The sequence below is a fragment of the Protopterus annectens genome, chromosome 17.part0 (assembly GCF_019279795.1).
Source record: "Protopterus annectens isolate FY-2018-M chromosome 17.part0, PAN1.0, whole genome shotgun sequence".
In the NCBI taxonomy this organism is placed as follows: domain Eukaryota; kingdom Metazoa; phylum Chordata; order Ceratodontiformes; family Protopteridae; genus Protopterus; species Protopterus annectens.
In genome coordinates, this window is record NC_056751.1 from 706,956,324 (window position 1) to 706,978,814 (window position 22,491).

Sequence of the window (22,491 nt, forward strand, 5' to 3'; positions counted from 1 at the left end):
ATTATTAGACCTATTGACTCATTTGTTTGGTCATCAGTTGGGATGAGCATCAGCCAAGAGGGTCCATCATGTAGACAGCCCTTAGAGTGGTTTGATATTTTTGTGCATTTTATACACTACCCCATGTGCGCACCCTGTGACAGCCCAGGGGTAAGATGTGCAATGGGTGTCAGCACTTCTCCTCCCCTGACTTCTGCAAGAGGTTGTCATCAGCTGAACTGCCTTGCCTATCCACAGGAGACAGCATAAGGAAAATTAACCAGCACATGTTCCAGAACAGACCCCCTCGCCCCTTAGGGTGGACACATCAACCAGCTTGCACATGTTCCAGAGCAGACCCCCCCCTTAGGGTGGACACATCAAGCAGCTTGCACATGTTCCAGAGCAGACCCCCTCCCCTTAGGGTGGACACATCAACCAGCTTGCACATGTTCCAGAGCAGACCACTCTCCCCTTAGGGTGGACACATCAAGCAGCTTGCACATGTTCCAGAGCAGACCCCCCCTCCCCTTAGGGTGGACACATCAAGCAGCTTGCACATGTTCCAGAGCAGACCCCTTTCCCCTTAGGGTGGACACATCAAGCAGCTTGCACATGTTCCAGAGCAGACCCCCTTACCCCTTAGGGTGGACACATCAAGCAGCTTGCACATGTTCCAAAGCAGACCCCCCCTCTCCCCTTAAGGTCGACACATCAAGCAGCTTGCACATGTTCCAAAGCAGACTCCCCTCCCCTTAAGATGGACACATCAACCAGCTTGCACATGTTCTAGGGCAGACCCCACTCCGCTTAGGGTGGACACATAAAGCAGCTTGCACATGTTCCAGAGCAGACAACCCTCCTCTTATGGTGGACACATCAAGCAGCTTGCACATGTTCCAGAGCAGACCCCCCCTCTCCCCTTAGGGTGGACAAATCAACCAGCTTGCACATGTTCCAGAGCAGACCCCCTCCCCTTAGGGTGGACACATCAAGCAGCTTGCACATGTTCCAGAGCAGATCCCTCTCCCCTTAGGGTGGACACATCAACCAGCTTGCACATGTTCCAGAGCAGAATCCCCTCCCCTTAGGATGGACACATCAAGCAGTTTGCACATGTTCCAGTGCAGACCCCTTCCCCTTAAGGTGGACACATCAACCAGCTTGCACATGTTCCAGAGCAGACCCCCTCTCCCCATAGGATGGACACATCAAGCAGCTTCCACGTTTTTCAGAGCAGACCCCCCTCCCCTTAGGGTGGACACATCAACCAGCCTGCACATGTTCCAGAGCAGACCCCCCCTCCCCTTTAGGGTGGACACATCAAGCAGCTTACACATGTTCCACAGCAGACCCCCTCTCCCCTTAGGGTGGACACATTTACTCTCTCTCTTCCTGTGCACTCAAGCTCCTAAACCACTATTAGGACATGGGTCACCTGGGCAGTAATTAGGGCTTTATTCCTGTGTGTCTCTGGTGCAGACAGGAATACATTATTAAAAGAAAGACTGTATCTGACCCATGGAATAAGATGCCTTATTACTAATAATGATCTTGGCTTCTATGGAGAGGAAACAGGAAATATTCTATGTCCACAAGAATGGTGGGCTAATTTTTGCTTCAGTTTGTTCCAGCATGGTGGCAGAATGTTAAGCGATTGATCTAACTAGATGTCAAGAAATTAAGTGAATATAGAGCCAGATGCCTGAGAGATACCCAATTGTGTTTGCATACGTGTGTGTGTGTGTGTGTGTGTGTGTGTGTGTGTGTGTGTGTGTGTGTGTGTGTGTGTGTGTGTGTGTGCATGTGCGTGTGCGTGTGTGTGTGTGTGTGTGTGTGTGTGTGTGTGTGTGTGTGTGTGTGTGTGTGTGTGTGTGTGTGTGTGTGTGTGTGTGTGTGTGTACACGTGTGTGTACCTGTAGGTGGAGGGATAGTTTGTTGAATACCAGTGATCACAATTTTGGTTTTGCTTGAGCTGAATATTGTTCTGTGAAGACAAAACCAGAGAACCAGAATGATGAGGTTGACTTACAGCTGTTTTTATGGCACAATGGGAGCGTGATGACCAGTAAAAAGCACTTTATGGGACTATAGACCTTTTCTTACTTTATTGATGTCAGCAGAAAAAGGATTCCTAAAAAGGAAGGAGAGTAAGAAGGCCACAAAGCAGACGTCTGGTTTTCTTGAGGAAGGGATACAGATTGGGGAATGGAGGCTATAGTTTTACTCAGAAGAATCTGTACTCAAAGCAGTTGAAAAAATAATCCAGTTAGGAAAACCCTGTGGGCTGTTGACCTTATTGTTTTCTAGAATGGTGTATGAAAGGCCTGGACTGTTATGAATGCTACCTGATAAAATAAGTACTTCAGCAATCCAGAATTTAGGTAAATTTAGGAAAACCGTTGTAAGAGAATATGTCGGGTATGTTTGCAGAAGTACGACATTTCTATTGTGTGACATTTGGTTGAGGAAAGTTCCTCCTGTCAAAGATAACAGATAATCTTGTTCACTATAACTATAGGCCAAGAGACAGGTGTGAGCAAAGAGTAAAGTGAGAATCATTTAAGGAAGATGTTTATATTAAACTGCTGTATTTTTTGTGCTGTACTATACTTGTGCAGACAAAGAGAATACTTATAAAGATGAGTGGAGCCATTAAATTTGAAGTGACCTACACGTGTGAAGGTTAAAGGGTGCTTCGTGTTATTAGATACGTAGGGGATACTAAAATGAGATGTGCTCACTGACTGTGAGTACTGAAAGTTATTTTGAGAGTTAAAATATGATAATAGATGTGATGTAGAAAAATAATCTTTAGTTTCATGTTAAATGATAAACATGACACAAGAAAAGAAAAAATTCTGTGAAGTAATAAACGGCTACTTAGTACTTACCAATATTAAGACGTTCAGTGTCTTACTGTTGGGAAAGAGGTCAAAATGGAAACCTGGTAAAAAACTATGAGATATGCATGAAAGGTTATGGGCAAAAAGTGAGTATAATAGAGGATTATGTGCTTTGTTTGTAGTGAAGTAAAGGCTAAGAAACTAACTGATGTAGTGAGTTCTGAATCAGGATTAAGTTAAAGCCTTCTTGACAGAAGTAAGATCAATGGGCAGGATTAGATAACTTTACATTTTTTGATGAGGGAGTCCATCCCTGGGATTCAATTATGGCTACAGTAAGTGTACAGTAAGTGTACACCATTCTGAGTGAACAGATAACACAGACATAACTCACACCTTCTTCCTCCAAATTTTAGTTTTTCTACTGATAGTCTTGGAGCTTTAAATATTGACAGGGATTAATAAAGATTACTACAAAGTATAGACTACATGTACACTTAGTGTAATCTTTCTGAGTGACTAGAAAGCAAAAAATCTGATAAGAATGTTCTTGAATACACATGGGTACATTGGGAGCACAAGAACGGGTGTTGCTGTATCTCTTCCTTTGGACACTTCCACATTGCGGCACTGGGAATGGAGGTAATTAAATCATGCTTTGATCTGACATTAATCAGATTGGGCAGAATTCAGGAGAAAAGTCTCATGAAGTGCAGGGGTTCTACTTCAGAGTCATCACCTTTACTGACTCACACTTAGTGTAGGCTTTATTGAATCTGGCCCATATTTATAAAAGTTTTTATATACGAGAAGGGTGAATAGGAATTGATGAGATTTCTAGTTGGAATTTAAGCCCTCGATCCTGCTGTAGCCTGGATTTAATCAGCTGATACACTTGTCATCTCTGTGGGATATGAACTCAAGTTTCAGAGAACTTAGTGCTTAGAAACAAGCTCTGAGCCTTTATAAATTTTGGTTTGTTCATCATATCCTAATGTGTGGTGGTCATTCCTGGGGAAGATTGACAGATGATAACTTAACCAGTATAATGCCTTAATTTTTATATAAATGCTCCATGTCATATTTGGTGCAACAGCACATCATAAAATGCTCCTGCTTGTTACGAGGAACTATTTTTATTTTGCAGTATTGTATATTACCCATATCTCATGCAAGTTATAAAAATGCAGAGCATATCTCTCAACTATCCAGATTTTTGCCTTGTATTCTTTGTCTGTTCCTCATAAAATTTGTGGTTTTCTGGCAAATCACTAGGATGATCTGAGAACTGAACTTAATAAATAATGACATACATTTGTGTTTCAGACTTTAAATCCTTCAGAAAATGTATGTTAACAAAAACCCTGTTACTCTAGCAACTTTCTAAGTTTCTAAGAGCAGTATTTAAAATCTGTCACTATTTTTGAGCCTTTGTCCCCCATTTTGTCAGGCTTAGTCTGATTTCTTGCACTAAGAGGTTGAGAGGTATGATGCAGAGGTGTCATATGCTGTCTATTTAAATCAAGTAGCCCTAGATCACTGAACTTTAGCTGAGAAAGCTGACAGCTAATTTATCTTTTCATTATAACTTTTCTTTAGGACATGAGCATGACTGGCACATTAGAAAATGCAGACTATGAAATACCACAAATGATCTGCATGTTCAGGAGATGATCAACGTTTGCTTAAGTCTAAGAAAGTGCTAGAAAATTAAAATCTGATCTGTGCCTGCTTAGGTATTGTAAATAAAGGGAAAAAAGTAGTTTAATATATACTTTTCAATTTACCAAAGGAAAACAACACATCAGATGTTTTATAACAAGATGCAAACAGATGTAGTACTGTAAACATTTCAGGGAAACTGTTTTCAGCAAAATAGTATAGCTCTGATGATTCGCATTCTGTGAGTCATGCAATCATAACTAAAGGCCCCTCCTTTTAAACATATTTGTCTAATGTGTGTCCCAACTTACTGTTGTCATTCACAAATGTTCTGTTTATATTTTCAGTCACCAAACCCAGAAGAAAATTATTCCTTTTTAGGGGTACTGTGATGGATTTTGGGCCAGCGGCCAATTTTTTTAATATAAAGCACAAGCATTCTGAATGCCCTGATGCTGAAGCTTGTGACACATAGCTACCCAACCATGGGTACATTGGGAGCACAAGAACGGGTGTTGCTGTATCTCTTTCTCTGGACACTTCCTCATTGCGGCACTGGGAATGGAGGTAATTAAATCATGCTTTGATCTAACATTAATCAGACTGGGCAAAATTCAGGAGAAAAGTCTCATGAAGTGCAGGGGTTCTACTTCAGAGTCATCACCTTTACTGTTGTTACTGTTAGCCAGTGTCATTCAGAAAAAAAACTTATGCTGGTGGTCTGTGTCAGCACATTCTGAATTATAGATTAGCAAAAACACAAAAGTCTCACAGTGTAGTCTGCCTTAGTCTGTTGTATGTCTGCATATTGGTTTTAAATTACTCTAGTGTTCTGCCTTAGTCTCTTGTATGGCTGCATGTTGGTTTAAGCTACTGTAGTATTCTGCCTTAGTCTGTTGTATGAATGCATGTTGGTTTAAGTTACTGTAGTATTCTGCCTTAGTCTGTTGTATGACTGCATGTTGGTTTAAGTTACTGTAGTATTCTGCCTTAGTCTGTTGTGTATTCTGCCTTAGTCTGTTGTATGACTACATGTTGGTTTAAGTTACTGTAGTATTCTGCCTCGGTCTGTTGTATGACTGCATGTTGGTTTAAGTTGCTGTAGTATTCTGCCTTAGTCTGTTGTATGACTCCATTTTTTTAAGTTACTGCAGTATTCTGCCTTAGTCTGTTGTATGACTACATGTTGGTTTAAGTTACTCTAGTGTACTGTCTTAGTCTGTTGTATGACTACATGTTGGTTTAAGTTACTGTAGTATTCTGCTTAGTCTGTTGTATGACTGCATGTTGGTTTAAGTTACTGTAGTATTCTGCCTTAGTCTATTGTATGTCTGCATGTTGGTTTAAGTTACTGTAGTATTCTGCCTTAGTCTGTTGTATGACTGCATGTTGGTTTAAGTTACTGTAGTATTCTGCCTTAGTCTGTTGTATGACTGCATGTTGGTTTAAGTTACTGTAGTATTCTGCCTTAGTCTGTTGTATGACTGCATGTTGGTTTAAGTTACTGTAGTATTCTGCCTTAGTCTGTTGTATGACTGCATGTTGGTTTAAGTTACTGTAGTATTTTGCCTTAGTCTGTTGTATGACTGCATTTTAGTTTAAGTTACTGTAGTATTCTGCCTTAGTCTATGGTATGACTGCATGTTGGTTTAAGTTACTGTAGTATTCTGCCTTAGTCTATTGTATGACTGCATGTTGGTTTAAGTTACTGTAGTGTTCTGTCTTAGTCTGTTGTATGACTGCATGTTGGTTTAAGTTACTGTAGTATTCTTATATTATTTACGAGTGCTGCTTGTAGAACAACAGCTGTGCTAAATTTAATCAGGGATGAAAGCTGGTCGTTACTGCAGTCTACTGCCAAATCCACTGCCAAATGCTTACTACATAGAATTCAAGATGAGATGTAGCAATGCAGATTCACTGTGTGTAGGGGGGGGTAGCTCACTGCTTTCATTTTCATTCACTTGTTGCATACTTCTATCATGCAGATTCACTGTGTGTAGGGGGGGTAGCTCACTGCTTTCATTTTCATTCACTTGTTGCATACTTCTATCATGCAGATTCACTGTGTGTAGGGGGGTAGCTCACTGCTTTCATTTTCATTCACTTGTTACATACTTCTATCATGCAGATTCACTGTGTAGGGGGGGTAGCTCACTGCTTTCATTTTCATTCACTTGTTGCATATTTCTATCATGCAGATTCACTGTGTGTAGGGGGGGGTAGCTCACTGCTTTCATTTTCATTCACTTGTTGCATATTTCTATCATGCAGATTCACTGTGGGGGGGGTAGCTCACTGCTTTCATTTTCATTCACTTGTTGCATACTTCTATCATGCAGATTCACTGTGGGGGGGTAGCTCACTGCTTTCATTTTCATTCACTTGTTGCATACTTCTATCATGCAGATTCACTGTGTGTAGGGGGGTAGCTCACTGCTTTCATTTTCATTCACTTGTTGCATACGTCTATCATGCAGATTCACTGTGGGGGGGTAGCTCACTGCTTTCATTTTCATTCACTTGTTGCATACTTCTATCATGCAGATTCACTGTGGGGGGGTAGCTCACTGCTTTCATTTTCATTCACTTGTTGCATACTTCTATCATAGTGGCTAATAAAACATATAGTCAGATACATTTTCCATGTTTCAGATACATTGTACACACATGCGATGGACGTAATTAACATTCAGTAGCACTTGCTTACATCTTTCTTTAGCACCTCACCAAAGGCTGATTTTTGAGTTTGCATTTTCTAAATTCATAATGTACAAGGCAATGTTTCATTATAAATACAAGTAAATCATATCACAGTTTGTAGTATTTTTGAGTAAGAATTTGGAGCCTCACATTTTTTGCTTGGCTTGCATTGTTTCTTCACTCTACAACAGCATGAAAATATGTTTACATCCCTTTGTGATAGTCTGTCATTTTATAACATATTGAAGGACATCTTAAATTTAGTCTACATGTCAAAGTAAGGAGCAGATTTTTTTATATAAAGCATAAACATGTTCTAAATAATGATTTGTTTCAATACATTACAGTAGTATATTGTAATGCATTGTATAAAATACTTAATTTCTTGTACCAAAGCATGAGTATAGCGTTATATTACATTTTGCTTATTAGTAAAGAAACTATCACTTTTTTATTGGCTAAGATAATTTAATCTTTAACTGTTTTACTTGACGTTACTTATATATGTTCTGAACCACTTTATCTGCTTGCATTAAACGTGGTCTATAAATAAATATAGTATTCAACCAAGCAATTTCTTTCCACAAATGTCTGACTTATAACAAATTGTATACTTGACCTAAGAAAACTAATACTAAATTTGTATGCATTTTATCTAATAAATACTGTACTGCTATTCTTATGATTGTATAACTGTTAATTGTTTGTGAAATGTCCTGTTAAATGTAAGGTAATGCAGTTGTTAACATTGTTATTATTGGTGGAGCATTTCTCCCCGGGCCTCCGATGAAAAAGGAATATTTGTCCAGTCGGACTTTCCCAGTAAACAAATATAAAAAAGATAAAATAAATAAATAAAATAAGTATGGTTAATGGATATGATGTAAATTTACTTAACCATATAGTAAGTCCACGGTCATTTGATGATTGTGGTACTCACTGTAATTCTCCTTGGAGTAAGCACGTTCAGAAAGTAAGATTAAGTCTCAAGTGTCAAGACCATTTTACCAGTGCAAAGTTAACTTTTTGAGGTATGATATGCCTTGGCAACCTTATTTATCCAAATGTTGGACATTGCTGCACCCAGCACTGTTCACTGAGGTGCCCCATGTCGTACTTGATGTAGATCAGAATTTACTTTATATATTTAATTCTGTTTACTATACCACTGACATACTCTGAGAACTATAACGTATATTATAAGAAAAGATCATCAGCTTATAAAACCTTTATAAGGCATTGTGATGTTGTGCTATAAATGTTTTTTTTCTCAAGTCCAAGAACATGAGAGTTAATGCTGTTCCTTCTCAGTTGCACAAACAGTAGCACCAGTAAAACTCACTGACATCGCCTCTGTATTCAATTCTGGTCTAAACCAGTTTTTGAGTTAAGATCTCATGTATCAGTAAGTCAGTGAAAAAAAAAAGAAATCCTCTGCTTTAATGCTAATATGACAAATGGTACGATCACAAACGCTGACATATATCAGCACCAGCTAAAAGTGTCCATTGCTTGAAATTTACAGCTGATGAAAATATAAGTAGTTTGATATTTCAGGCCTTTTGGCTATCTGTCTATGAATGCTTTATTTTTTCATTCTGAATTCTGTTTTAAAAATGTCAAATTTCCTGTTTTGGAGATTAATGTGGCAGTGAATATTTCCAGTACAAGGCAGTGGCTGCTAAATTATTTCTTGTGTACCATTTGATTATAAGTTTTGTACTTTGATGAAATGAAGTGCCTTAATTAATCCTTTCTAACTCTTCCACTCATGACCTTAACTGTAAGGATGACCTTAAGTAATGCTGTGTCCATAGGCTCATGGTTTTATAGGTAAGTACTAGGTAGCTGCCCTTGAGGACCACTTTAAGCCTAGTCAGTTGTTTACCTTTTTGTCCTCAAATTGACCTGTCCCATTTGGTTATAGATTGACCTATCCCATTTGGTTATAGATTGACCTACCCCATTTGGTTATAGATTGACCTTACCCATCCCATGGTTGATAATGATATATTACCCTTAAGGAAAATAACTGGGATCATACCATAGAAATTTTGAGGGGACATGTGCATGGGATATAGGATTTAAGAACAGCCCTGTCCATTAGTAGTTCAGTGGCCACTGCTGCAGGCTGTTTCCCATCCATAGATCCAAGTTGTGCTTGAATATGGACAGTGATGGATATTGTTTTATGTGGACAGGGTGGCTGTCACAGAGCGGTGGTATCCTCTGAGAGATATACCTGTCCTTCCAGACTGTTCTGCTGATGTTGTAGAAGGGGCTTATATCCCTAAACTGAGTATTTATGATGCCATTTGACTTGCCAATGTGCAGTAAATCCATCAGTAATGGGTCAGAGCATGTCTTGTATGCCAGACACAGGTCAATCCTTAACTGTCTGTAGGATAACTGGTATAGTGACAGGGCTTTGAGTCAGACCATGGAAGATATTTTGTTTAGGCCTCGTTTCCTTCTAGTAAGGTATCTCTGTGAGTGCTCAAGTTGTTGCAAGTGTCTGGACAGATGCCTGCTAAAGGCATATTATATTTAATGACTGGCCTAACGAGAGCTGAGTAAAGGGGGCAATAGCATCCCTAGATCTAGATGCAATACCTTTGTTTATAAACTGTGCAATATAGAAGGAGCTTCTTACAACAATGGATACAGTTTGGTCAAAACTTAGGTCACACTGACCTCATAAGTTACCAGATCCATAACAAATAGGAGAACTGTCATGGGCGTATTGTTAATAGTGGTAGATCCCTGGGATAGATGACTTCCCATATTCATAGGATCATATGAGGTTACTAAGCTAATGGCTTCAGGGCCCTTACAAGCCTAACCAAGTTCAACCTGTGCTCTCAAGGGAGTCTGGTTCAAGCAGATACTAAAATCAGCACCTATTTTCCCTGTCCAAGAGGGACACAGGTGGAAACTCTGGGGTAAATTTCCGGTTATCCATCCAATTATCCAAATTACGCTTAAATAGGGCCAATGAGAGGCTTTGTTTAACATGAATAGGAAGCTTGTTCCAAAAGTGGGGGAACATCTGTGAGACAAATCTGTCTCTCCAGCAAGTTCTGTTGATGTCACATACCAGGTTAAGGTTCTTGAGCAAGCGACCCGTGTGCCATTTGATTTGCAAATGTGCAGCATTTCCATTAAAGCTGGGTCAGAGATTGCTCTAGCTGCAAAGCACAGGTTGCCTCTAAGCAGTCTGTATGGCACAGAGTAAAGTGACAATGATTTCAGTTTGTTCACATAAGACAGATCTTGAAGACCCTGAATTTTCTTTGTAAGGGACCTTTGTGGCCTCTCCACTTGCTGCAAGTGGTTGTAAAGGAACTTACCATAGGGAACATTGTACTCTGTTATTGGTCTGATGAGGGAAGAGTACAGGGGGGTTATAACCTCTTTTTTTTCTGGAGACAACACCCTTACTTATGAGATGAGCACTATAAAATGCCCTTCTTACCACTGTGGAGACATGATGATCGAAGTTAAGGTTGCTGTCAACCTGTGTGCCCAGATCTCTCAGCACTGACTGTGTGCTTAAGGCATTGGCAGTGTTCCTTGATCTTAACTCCAAAGCTGTTTTAGACAACAATAATACACTGAAACAATGTCAGTGAGGTTCACTTTATAGGTTCATAGGTTCATAGGTTCATACTAGGCTATCTGCCCTAGGGCATTTATAAGCCTAGCCAGAGTGTGTTTGGCTTTCGCCACCCATTTTAAATTAATTTTGCTATGCCCTTTTTAGGGGTTAGTATACTGTGCCTCTCTCTAACAGTAACACAGAAGTGATACCCGGAGTAAACCTACGATCTCCCATCCACTCATCAAGATTCCTCTTGAAGAGAGTCAATGAGGGACTCTGCCTAACCTGGACTGGGATTTTATTCCAGAGTGAAGGGAGCCTCTGGGTTATGAATCTGTTCCTCCAGCATGTCCTATTTATTTCAGTGCTGAGATTCAAGTCTCTCGAGCACGTGGCTCGATGGGATTTGGATTTTCTGAGGTGCAGCATGTCCATTAATTCTGGGTTGGACATGGCTTTATATGTCAGGCACAGATCGCCTCTGAGCAGGCGGTATGCCACTGAGTAGAGCTGGAGTTTCTTTAACCAGGCAGCATATGGCATCTGTTTGAGCCCTTTGATCCTCTTGGTGAGGTACTTTTGGGGTCTTTCCAGTTGCTGCAGGTGTCTGGTAAGGTACATTCCAAAAGGGGCATTGTACTCAATTATGGGCCTGATGAGGGATGAGTAAAGAGGCACGATGACCTCCCCTGATCTAGATGTGAATCCCTTCATGATTAGATGGGCTATATAAAATGTTTTTCTAACCATTTTGGCCATGTGGTTGTCAAATGAGAAATTGCTATCAACTTGGGTCCCCAGGTCCCTAATTACTTCTTCTGTACTTAATGGATTACCACCTATGTGGTAATTTGTAGGCACTTTGTTTTTGCCAAAGGGGATGACTATACACTTTTTGGCGTTTAGTATGAGGCCATGGCTCTGACACCAGTTGTCTGTTTCTATGAGGCCCTTTTGGAGGATGCTTGTGTCGGCTGGAGAGTCGATTATGGTGCCCAGCTTGCAGTCATCTGCGAACTTGGTCAGCCACAATTCTTCCGTGTTGGCCTGTACCGCCAAGAAATATATACCGAACAAGAGAGGTCCCAGGACTGAGCCTTGTGGGACGCCACTTGTAACTGGATTGGAGTCTGACATGGCTCCAGCAATTCTAACCATGTGGGTTCTGTCCTTGAGCCAGTTTGCAACCCATCTAGTGACATAGGGGTTTATATTTAAGCTGGTGAGCTTATCTGTAATGCCCGAGTGGGGCATTGTATCGAAGGCTTTTGCGAGGTCCAGGTAGGCTGTGTAGACCACCTTCCCCTCGTCAATGGCCTTGGTGACTGTTTCAAAGAAATCGACCAGGTTTAAGAGACAGGATCTGCCCTTAACAAAGCTGAACTGGGTAGGATCCAGTGTCTGTAGGTCCCCAATATCTTTATTTATGAGGTCCATGATGATCCTTTCCATAGCTTTGCAGACCAAGCTAGTCAGGCTTATGGGGCGATAGTTTCCAGGATCCGTTGAGCAACCACCTTTGTGGAGAGGGACTACTGTTGCTGTACGCCACTCTTTGGGTACATATCCTGTAGTAAGGCTGAGATTGAACAGTAGTTTTATGTTTGGGTTTAGCTCTTCTTGGAGTTCATGTAGGACGCAGCCCAACAGCTACTATTCGTTTATTTTTAAAACTTGAGTTTGTTTTAAGAACTTATCCACTAAATCGTGTATTTCAGTCATATCCATTGTTTTATTTATAAAGATATCACCACTAAATGCAAATATTAACATAAAAATAAACCTAGCTCGATCTTTTCAACTTTTACTACTGTAATTCACCATCTATCACTCATTTATTAAGTTTTATTTTATTTGTTTGTTTACCTACTAGGTGAACTGGTCCAGACACCTTTTTAAGACATTGTCAGGCTGCACTGGATAACACAAAGTACACAGTAAATAACAGAGAGATAACATTTTGCAACATAACAAATGTCACAAAGTGTGCAGAGTTAAAAAGTGTGTATTTGTGTATCTATGTATTTATTAGTTTATTTGATAGGTAGGTAAGTGGACTGGACTTAGGAACCATGTGAACCATAACCCAGATTATAGGCAGAGACAAAAATATCTTTGTACAGTGATTGTACATTATTACATTAGATTGATTTGAAAACTAATTTAGAAAAAAATTAACTTTAAAAGAAATACAAAAGTGCCACACAATGAACAGAATTCATGCAAATAATGACAGATATGCATATAATAGACAGGCAAGAAGACAGTTGCTGCAATATATTTGTGGTCAATAAATGAAATAATTAGAGTTATAATAGCAGAGGAGTCATTATCATTTAAAATAGCCTAATGCAAGTGAAAAAGAGAGAAGGACAGAGAGAGTGACACGTAGGGAGGTCAGACAAGCACAGCTGGCCATTTTCTTTGGTCATAATCTCTGAAGCCTTTTCAGGCAGTAATGATAGACAAGTACTTATAAACCTCTGTGTTGAAAATACTCTGCTTGGAGATCCATCAGAGATTAAGTAGTAATATTTCCAGACAGCTAATCTAATAATTCTTTAATGAATGAATATATAATGTTTTGGGAATTGCCTAAACATGGACTCATCAAGAAAGTAAAAAACGGTTTCTTGACAGTTGATTGAGGTAAGGTTCCTTGAATGTCAGTTGCCTGAAGCAAAAGATGTAAAGAAACATTAGTTTGGTTGATATTTTCTATAGGAAATTATTGCGATTTCTAAGTGTGCCTTGTGCAATGCTTCCCTTATTTATCTCTGAGTTGGTATAACCGTGCAGTTGCTATGTTTCTATATATATAAGTTTGGGGTGTGCAGAGGGTTTAGCCCACCCCCTTAAAAGATCACTTGAAGTTAATGTCTTTGCCATTTTCTGTTCCAGGATTTTTTTCAGTGTTCATGATACTCACAGTTTTGTAGTTCAGTGATCCATAGTAGAACCAATTAAAAAGTATGGCTAAATTGTTAAAAATCAAATATATTGTATGGAGTCCTCCTTAAAATATCAACACTGTGTTTTTTTTGTAAATACAACTTATTGTTAATTTTGCAATGAGCAAAACAAGTGTAACATTCACAAGAGCACAGCACATCTTCTGTAACAGTTGTTGTTGTTTGTCTTTTTGGCTTTTCCCGGTTAGGGGTCGCCACAGCGGAACTCTGGTCCGCTAATGATTGGCAGTAGATTTTTATGGTGCTGAGTTGCCAGCCCAATGCCCAACCTTCAGCGAAGGTATGCCCATTCATGCATGTCTTTCAGAGGCCACTCAACCGTGGGGAGGACATGCAGATTCCACACAGAAGGCACTCCAGCCGAGAATGGAACAGGAGAACCTCTTGCTGTGAGGCAACAGTACAAATGTATAGTACAAAAGGAACATCCGTACCTACACTAATAAAAGCAAACACTCCCTGCAAAAGCTATATATATATATATATATATATATATATATATATATATATATATATATATGTACAGGTCTACTTCACACAAAACACTGAAATCTCATAACATTGAAATTCAAAACACTGAGACCATAACATCGAAAACCCAAAACAACGAAAACTCACAACACTAAAAGTGTGCATCATAAGATTGAAAACTACAACACACATGTAAATACCATCCCCCCACCTATAACAACAACAAACTAACAAACACACTTTTTACTACATTTCTGCAAGGGGGCAAGCCCCCCTGCACCCCCCACATCCCCCGTAAATTAAATATACCAACTCCTAGATCACACTACAGTGGAAAAAAAAGTTAATTTCCTAACCCCACTGTAACATGATCCCCATACAGAATGTAAACATGGACGTGTTGCTTTCATGGAAGGTAAGTTAGTGTTCTGAGAAGTACCAGGAGAAGTGAGTAGGAGGAAAAGTGTTTATTTTGCCAATCTGTATGTGTTTTTAGGCCATACAGGTAAGTGATTTAGACGTTATGTTTACATTCTGTATGGTGATCATGATACAGTGAGGTTAGGAAATTAGCTTGTTGGTACTGTAGTGTGATCTTGGAGTTGGTATATTTAATTTACGGGGAGTGTAGGGGGCAGGGCCCCCCACATGGTGGGTGCATGGGGGCTTTCCCCGCTGCAGAAATGTAGTAAAAAGTGTGTTTGTTAGTTTGGCGTTGTTATAGGTGGAGGGGATGTTATTTACATGTACGTTGTAGTTTTCAATCTTATGATGCAAACTTTCAGTGTTCTGAGTTTTCATTGTTTTGGGTTTTCAGTGTTTTGGGTTTTCGATGTTATGGTCTCAGTGTTTTGAGTTTCAATAGTATGAGATTTCAATGTTTTGAAGTAGACCCATATGTACACACATAAAAACTTTTAAAATTGTAATAAAAAGGGTTTATGTAACTTCCCCGTGTTTATACCTTAATAATACATTTAAGATAGGACTGCTACTTTAAATGCCAAGATTTGCCTTGTTTTAGTTTTAAAAGGAACATATTTCATATTTCATACATATTTAAAGTAGTTTTGTTTAATAGTGTAGAAAAAGAAACTGGGATATAGTTGTTGCCTAAGGATTTATCCAGACCTTGAGATAGTATTTCCCTTAAGATTGTATATTACTAAGAAAGATTTTGTATTAATGTTTGCCAGTTTTTACTTGTGTTGTTCCTTTGAAATTGGAATTAGGTTTAGCAACAATTTTTAAGATTTTAAATGTTTAAGTGACATAGCAGTAAATTTTTTCCCATTTCTTATTTTTTCTGTTTAGCCAATTCTGAGAGATGTAAAGTTTCAATAGACAAAAACATGTAATTAATATAAATGACTCATTATTTTGAATTTCTTCTGAATGAATTTCTAACACTATCTTGGCCATGAATGCTGTCAGTAGAACATGGCACAGAAATGTATAAGCTGCAGACTTCTAAGTCATTTCTCCAAAGGTATAGTAATGCTATATGTTAATTTAGGTCATTGGTGGGTCAAGTTGGGTCTTAGGTAGGACTTTTCCAGTGCCAGTACAGAAAGGAGTAAAAAGAACTGGAATGAGTTTCCATGTCATGATGTGCATTTCGGCAGTGTGTGAGCTAACATATATTATAGACGTGAAACTGGTTATAGCATGGTAATCTGCATTGTAGTATATATCATTACATTTTCTTGATAACTAGCCCATCCGGTCTGCTCTTTTAAAGGCATAAATATTCTGCCTGTCATTCATCCTTCTATCCTTCTCCCTCAGTATTCATCAGTGACCTCTTGAATACATGCATAAACTCCTTTTGTAAGGCCATTTTGGTAGTCCATTCCTTGAGTCCAGAGTCCCCTGCATAAAAACGTATATTTACAATCCTGGGATTATTTGTCCCTACTGTGCCCCACCTCCACACTTTTTTCTGCTTAGGGTAACTCTTTCACGTCATGACATTGTGTTTCCTTATCATGTCTCCCTTGCCTATTATGATGTGTAGTGAGAAGAACCCCAACTGCTCCAGCCTATAAGGTATACTTTTTCTCCTGCATCCTTCCCACCATTCTGTAGGCTTTCCTGTGGACTCATTCCAGTGGTCTGATGTTTCTTTCTCTCTCTCTTTGTAGATCCTGGGGTTTTGCATGTCACTCAAGGTGTGACCTGAGCATTACTCTGTACAGCAGAAGCCTTATGTCTTTGTTTTTGGAGTCTGTCCTCCAGGGATACACCCCTGCAGTCAATTTGCTTCTGCCATTAACCTCTCCTTCTCCTAGTAGACTAACCCAGGTGTGATAATTACCCGACATCCAATACCTTCTCTCTAGTCAACAGTTTCACTTCTTCAGGTGATGCACCTCAGTAATGTTGTAGGCCAAGTGTAGTGATTTGCATTTGCTTGCAGTTAACCTTAGCTGATACCTTTCAGCCCACTTGGCTATCCTTTCCAAATCCTTCCTTAGACTATTTTCAGACACTTCCAGCACTGAATCTGCCTCTGTTTTGTTAGTAAAGAGGATGATCCTCTTCCTACTTCCCATAACTATGTCTGGCATAAACATACTGAAGAGTTCTGGATCCAGGACTGAGCTGGTCGCATTCCTTATTTCGGATTTCACATTTCTCAGCACAGCTTGTATTCTATACCTTCCAACAATGCAGAATTCCACTTCCTCATTCTCAGCTCTTCGCCCAACATCTTCAGTTTTCCTATTAGCTACTTGTTCAGGACTAAGTCAATTATGCTGGTGAAATAAAATTAAACAATATTTGCTGCTACTTCTCTGTGATGTTCTGCTGTTACTAAGTCAAGTTTAACCACTCCATGTTGGCTGTTGTCTTACTGATCTTGGTTTTCTGTGAAACAGTGGCCATTAGAGACATCTCCATAGCATTCCATTCCACAGTGTTTGAGCTAAAACTCTGGTAGTGTTTGGTATTTTTTCAAATTTCACCCCTGTACAAGGACACTATTCAAAGGGTCTTCTGGTCCTCAGGTATGTTTGCATTGGCCAATGCAATGTTAAAGAGCTGTAACAGGGGATCCACCAGCTCAGGACCAAATTCTTAAGGGACCCAGGTTTGATCCTTTAGATGACAGTAGCTGATTTTTGTCAGTCAAACTAAGTAAAACAAATCTTACATAGCTGTAATATGATTTTAAACAACACTAAACATACAAATTTATTAAAAGTTACATTATTACAAATTAATCTGTTGCATCCTGAATACCTATCAGACAAAAGCAGTGTCTGTTTCTTATGTTTCCTTCTTGTAGTTTTGTTTTATGAGTTGACATGTATGACTGTGGTCATTATCATAATGTTTGAAACCATTGTAAAGCCACACTAAAAGTTTGTATCATCTCTTTTCTTTCAGAAATGCAGAGTATGAAAATGAGTAATGTCAAGTCATCGCAGGGAAACAATGCAATGCTACCTGGTACGTTATTACCCATGTTAACTACATTTCCTTTTGTAAGGGGCTTATAAACTGCGATTTGATTGAACCACCAATTTTTCAGCTATGATTAATAGATTTTAAAGTGCCTTTGAATTACTTGAAAAATAAGTATAGCATTTAATGACAGAATTTAAATAACAAGGAAATAAGAACACTGGACATACTTGTTATGAAGAGATGGTTGCAGTTATTATGATGCAAAACATTTAATCTAAACCTCTGTCCTCCTCTGACCTGTAGGAAAACTAATTTTACTTGTAAGTACCCTTTCTGAACTCACCATGCTGGTACAAAACTCTTTGCAGGCCTTCAGTCACTGCACCTATATCAGTTTGAATCCTGTTGCATATAAAATCATAAACCTGCCTACCCCACATATCTGTTCTCTGTATTACCTCTTTCATAGTGTTCAGTGTATTTGTGCCAACAATGATTCCTTTGCAGAGAAGTACACAGATGCCACGTAGGACTCAGCTGTACCTGACCAGATCAAAACCAGGTCATCCAGAAAAAACAGGCCACCCTGGTGGACCTCAAGTATAAATACGTTGTATAACAAAAGGAAGAAGAACTGATGTCTAAGAAGAGGGAAGTCACTCAACAGTAGAAGAATACCCTCCACAGCTTGAAAAAGCAAATCAGATATCTTGTAAAGTCCTCTAAAGCTACATACAAAGATAAATTAGTATCCCTAGGTAAAGATAATCATAAGGCATTCTTTAGCTACATCTGAAATCTACAAGGGAATGCCCAACTATGTGCAGAACTTATAGTGGATGGTACTTCTCATACTGAATGTGAGGAAATTTCCAACCTGCTAACTGACAGGTTAGGAGCAAACTTCACCTCCTGTCCCCACCAGCCATACCCCAAAGCATATCTGGCACCAGTCCTCTACCTAATATCTCCAAAGAACAGGTCATATCCATGCTCCCAAGACCAAAAACACTGCCTCTATACTCTTTCTCCTGCATCCTTCCCACCATTCTTTAGGCTTTCCTGTGGACTCATTTCAGTGATCTGATGTTTCTTTCTCTCTCTCTTTGTAGATCCTGGGGTTTTGCATGTCACTCAAGGTGTGACCTGAGCATTACTCTGTACAGCAGAAGCCTTATGTCTTTGTTTTTGGAGTCTATCCTCCAGGGATACACCCCTGCATTCAATTTGCTTCTGCCATTAACCTCTCCTTCTCCTAGTAGACTAACCCAGGTGTGATAATTACCCGACATCCAATTCCTTCTCTCTAGTCAACAGTTTCACTTCTTCAGGTGATACACCTCAGTAATGTTGTAGGCCAAGTGTAGTGATTTGCATTTGCTTGCAGTTAACCTTAGCTGATACCTTTCAGCCCACTTGGCTATCCTTTCCAAATCCTTCCTTAGACTATTTTCAGACACTTCCAGCACTGAATCTGCCTCTGTTTTGTTAGTAAAGAGGATGATCCTCTTCCTACTTCCCATAACTATGTCTGGCATAAACATACTGAAGAGTTCTGGATCCAGGACTGAGCTGGTCGCATTCCTTATTTCGGATTTCACATTTCTCAGCACAGCCTGTATTCTATACCTTCCAACAACGCAGCATTCCACTTCCTCATTCTCAGCTCTTTGCCCAACATCTTCAGTTTTCCTATTAGCTACTTGTTCAGGACTAAGTCAATTATGCTGGTGAAATGCAATTAAACAATATTTGCTGCTACTTCTCTGTGATGTTCTGCTGTTACTAAGTCAAGTTTAACCACTCCATGTTGGCTGTTGTCTTACTGATCTTTGTTTTCTGTGAAACCGTGACCATTAGAGACATCTCCATAGCATTCCATTCCATAGCGTTTGAGCTAAAACTTTGGTAGTGTTTGGTATTTTTTCAGATTTCACCCCTGTACAAGGACACTATTCAAAGGGTCCTCTGGTCATCAGGTATGTTTGCATTGGCCAATGCAATGTTAAAGAGCTGTAACAGGGGATCCACCAGCTCAGGACCAAATTCTTAAGGGACCCAGGTTTGATCCTTTAGATGACAGTAGCTGATTTTTGTCAGTCAAACTAAGTAAAACAAATCTTACATAGCTGTAATATGATTTTAAACAACATTAAACATACAAATTTATTAAAAGTTACACTATTACAAATTAATCTGTTGCATCCTGAATACCTATCAGACAAAAGCAGTGTCTGTTGCTTATGTTTCCTTCTTGTAGTTTTATTTTATGAGTTGACATGTATGACTGTGGTCATTATCATAATGTTTGAAACCATTGTAAAGCCACACTTAAAGTTTGTATCATCTCTTTTCTTTCAGAAATGCAGAGTATGAAAATGAGTAATGTCAAGTCATCGCAGGGAAACAATGCAATGATACCTGGTACGTTATTACCCATGTTAACTACATTTCCTTTTGTAAGGGGATTATAAACTGTGATTTGATTGAACCACCAATTTTTCAGCTATGATTAATAGATTTTAAAGTGCCTTTGAATTACTTGAAAAATAAGTATAGCATTTAATGACAGAATTTAAATAACAAGGAAATAAGAACACTGGACATACTTGTTATGAAGAGATGGTTGCAGTTATTATGATGCAAAACATTTAATCTAAACCTCTGTCCTCCTCTGGCCTGTAGGAAAACTAATTTTACTCGTAAGTACCCTTTCTGAACTCACCATGCTGGTACAAAACTCTTTGCAGGCCTTCAGTCACTGCACCTATATCAGTTTGAATCCTGTTGCATATAAAATCATAAACCTGCCTACCCCACATATCTGTTCTCTGTGTTACCTCTTTCATAGTGTTCAGTGTATTTGGGCCAACAATGATTCCTTTGCAGAGAAGTACACAGATGCCACGTAGGACTCAGCTGTACCTGACCAGATCAAAACCAGGTCATCCAGAAAAAACAGGCCACCCTGGTGGACCTCAAGTATAAATACGTTGTATAACAAAAGGAAGAAGAACTGATGTCTAAGAAGAGGGACGTCACTCAACAGTAGAAGAATACCCTCCACAGCTTGAAAAAGCAAATCAGATATCTTGTAAAGTCATCTAAAGCTACATACAAAGATAAATTAGTATCCTAGGAAAAGATAATCAGAAGGCATTCTTTAGCTACATCTGAAATCTACAAGGGAATGCCCAACTATGTGCAGAACTCATAGTGGATGGTACTTCTCATACTGAATGTGAGGAAATTGCCAACCTGCTAACGGACAGGTTAGGAGCAAACTTCACCTCCTGTCCCCACTAGCCATACCCCAAAGCATATCTGGCACCAGTCCTCTACCTAGTATCTCCAAAGAACAGGTCATATCCATGCTCCCAAGACCAAAAACACTGCCTCTATGGGACCAGATAACATCCCAAGCTATTTACTAAACAATCTAAAACAAGACCTAGCAGAACCACTTGGCACTCTCTTTAACCTCAGCTTAAGCACTGGCTTTGTTCCAGTAGACTGAAGAACAGCAACAGTAATTCCCTTGCACAAAAGGCGTCCATCAACTAACACTGGGAAATATAGACCCATACGCCTAACCAGTCTTATCTGCAAGGCCATGGAAAGAACCATCATGGACCTTACCAATAAGGACATAAGTGACCTTCAAACTCCTGACCTGACCCAGTTTGGCTTTAAGAGTAGATCATGCTTATTGAACCTGGTGGATGTCTTCAAGAATGTCACCAAAGCCCTGAATGAAGGCAAAACAGTACATACTGCCTATCTTGACTTAGTCGAGGCTTTTGACACTATTCCCCACTCAGGTATCATTGAGAAACTCTCCCAGGTGAGGATTAACCCATACATCACTAGACGGGTAGCCAACTGGCTCACTGATAGAATGCTTACTGTCAAAGTTGGGAATTCCACCTATACCAGTAGACCAGTTATCAGTGGTGTACCACAAAGATCTGTGCTGGACCCTCTACTGTTTGGAATCTATTTCTTGGAAATCCATGTAAAAGTAGGTAGCTGTGGCTTACCAAGTTTGCTCATGATTGTAACTGGGTGTAATCATTAAGTCCCCAGATGATGTTAACATATTACAAAAGGGGCTAACACAGACAAATGATTGGTGCCAAAGCCACGGAGTAAAACTAAATCCGAAAAAGTACATTATTATTTCTTTTGGCAAAGAAGAAGTGCCTGCAAATTACATTGACAGCACCCCCTAAGATCAAACCCAGTGGTGCGAGATTTGGGAACACAGGTTGATAGCAATCTAAACTTTGATCACCATGTGTCCACATTTGTAAGGAAAGCCTTCTATATTGTACAGCTCATAAGTAAGGGCATCGCATCGAAGACTAGGATGTTATAACTCCACTGCACTCAACTCTCATCAGACCACTAATAGAGTACAGCTCTTCCTTTTCCGTGTACCTCACCAGACACCTGCCGCAGCTGGAGAGACCACAGAGGTTTCTCACCAGGAAAATTCAGGGCCTATAAAACATAACCTACATGGAAAGACTGAAAGCCCTGTCACTGTACTCTGCATCCTACAGGCTGCTGACAGGTGATATGTGCCTGGCCTACAGAGCAGTCTCTGACCTTGCCTTAATGGAAATGCTACACATCTGCAAATCAAATGGGACAAGAGTCACTTGCTCCAGGGATCTCTACCTAGCCTGTCACATTAACAGAACATGCTTGAAAGACAGATATATCTTCAGGAGATTGTCGCTGCCCTGGATTACACTTCAAAGTCACATGAAGCAGAGCTCCTCAATAACCCTATTCAAGTGCAACCTAGAAAATTGGGTGGGAGACCATAAATTCACCT

The 22,491-nt window shown here is 39.6% G+C and overlaps 1 protein-coding gene across 39 annotated transcripts in view; it reads left to right on the forward strand.

The window, feature by feature from the left end:
- Positions 1-3,390: 3,390 nt before the first annotated feature.
- The window catches only part of LOC122791684 (mucin-2-like), a 732,148-nt gene continuing 713,047 nt past the window's right edge, over positions 3,391-22,491 (forward strand). For 35 of the 39 annotated variants that reach the window (XM_044059534.1, XM_044059548.1, XM_044059539.1 and 32 more), the window contains exons 1-3: positions 4,951-5,054; positions 17,628-17,690; positions 20,010-20,072. In XM_044059534.1, coding sequence (XP_043915469.1) covers positions 4,973-5,054; positions 17,628-17,690; positions 20,010-20,072 — 208 coding nt within the window. In that variant the 5' untranslated portion in view covers positions 4,951-4,972. Of the gene's footprint in view, positions 3,468-4,948; positions 5,055-17,627; positions 17,691-20,009; positions 20,073-22,491 lie in introns of those variants that run through there. The other 4 variants (XM_044059549.1, XM_044059571.1, XM_044059575.1 and 1 more) reach the window with 4 other exon arrangements.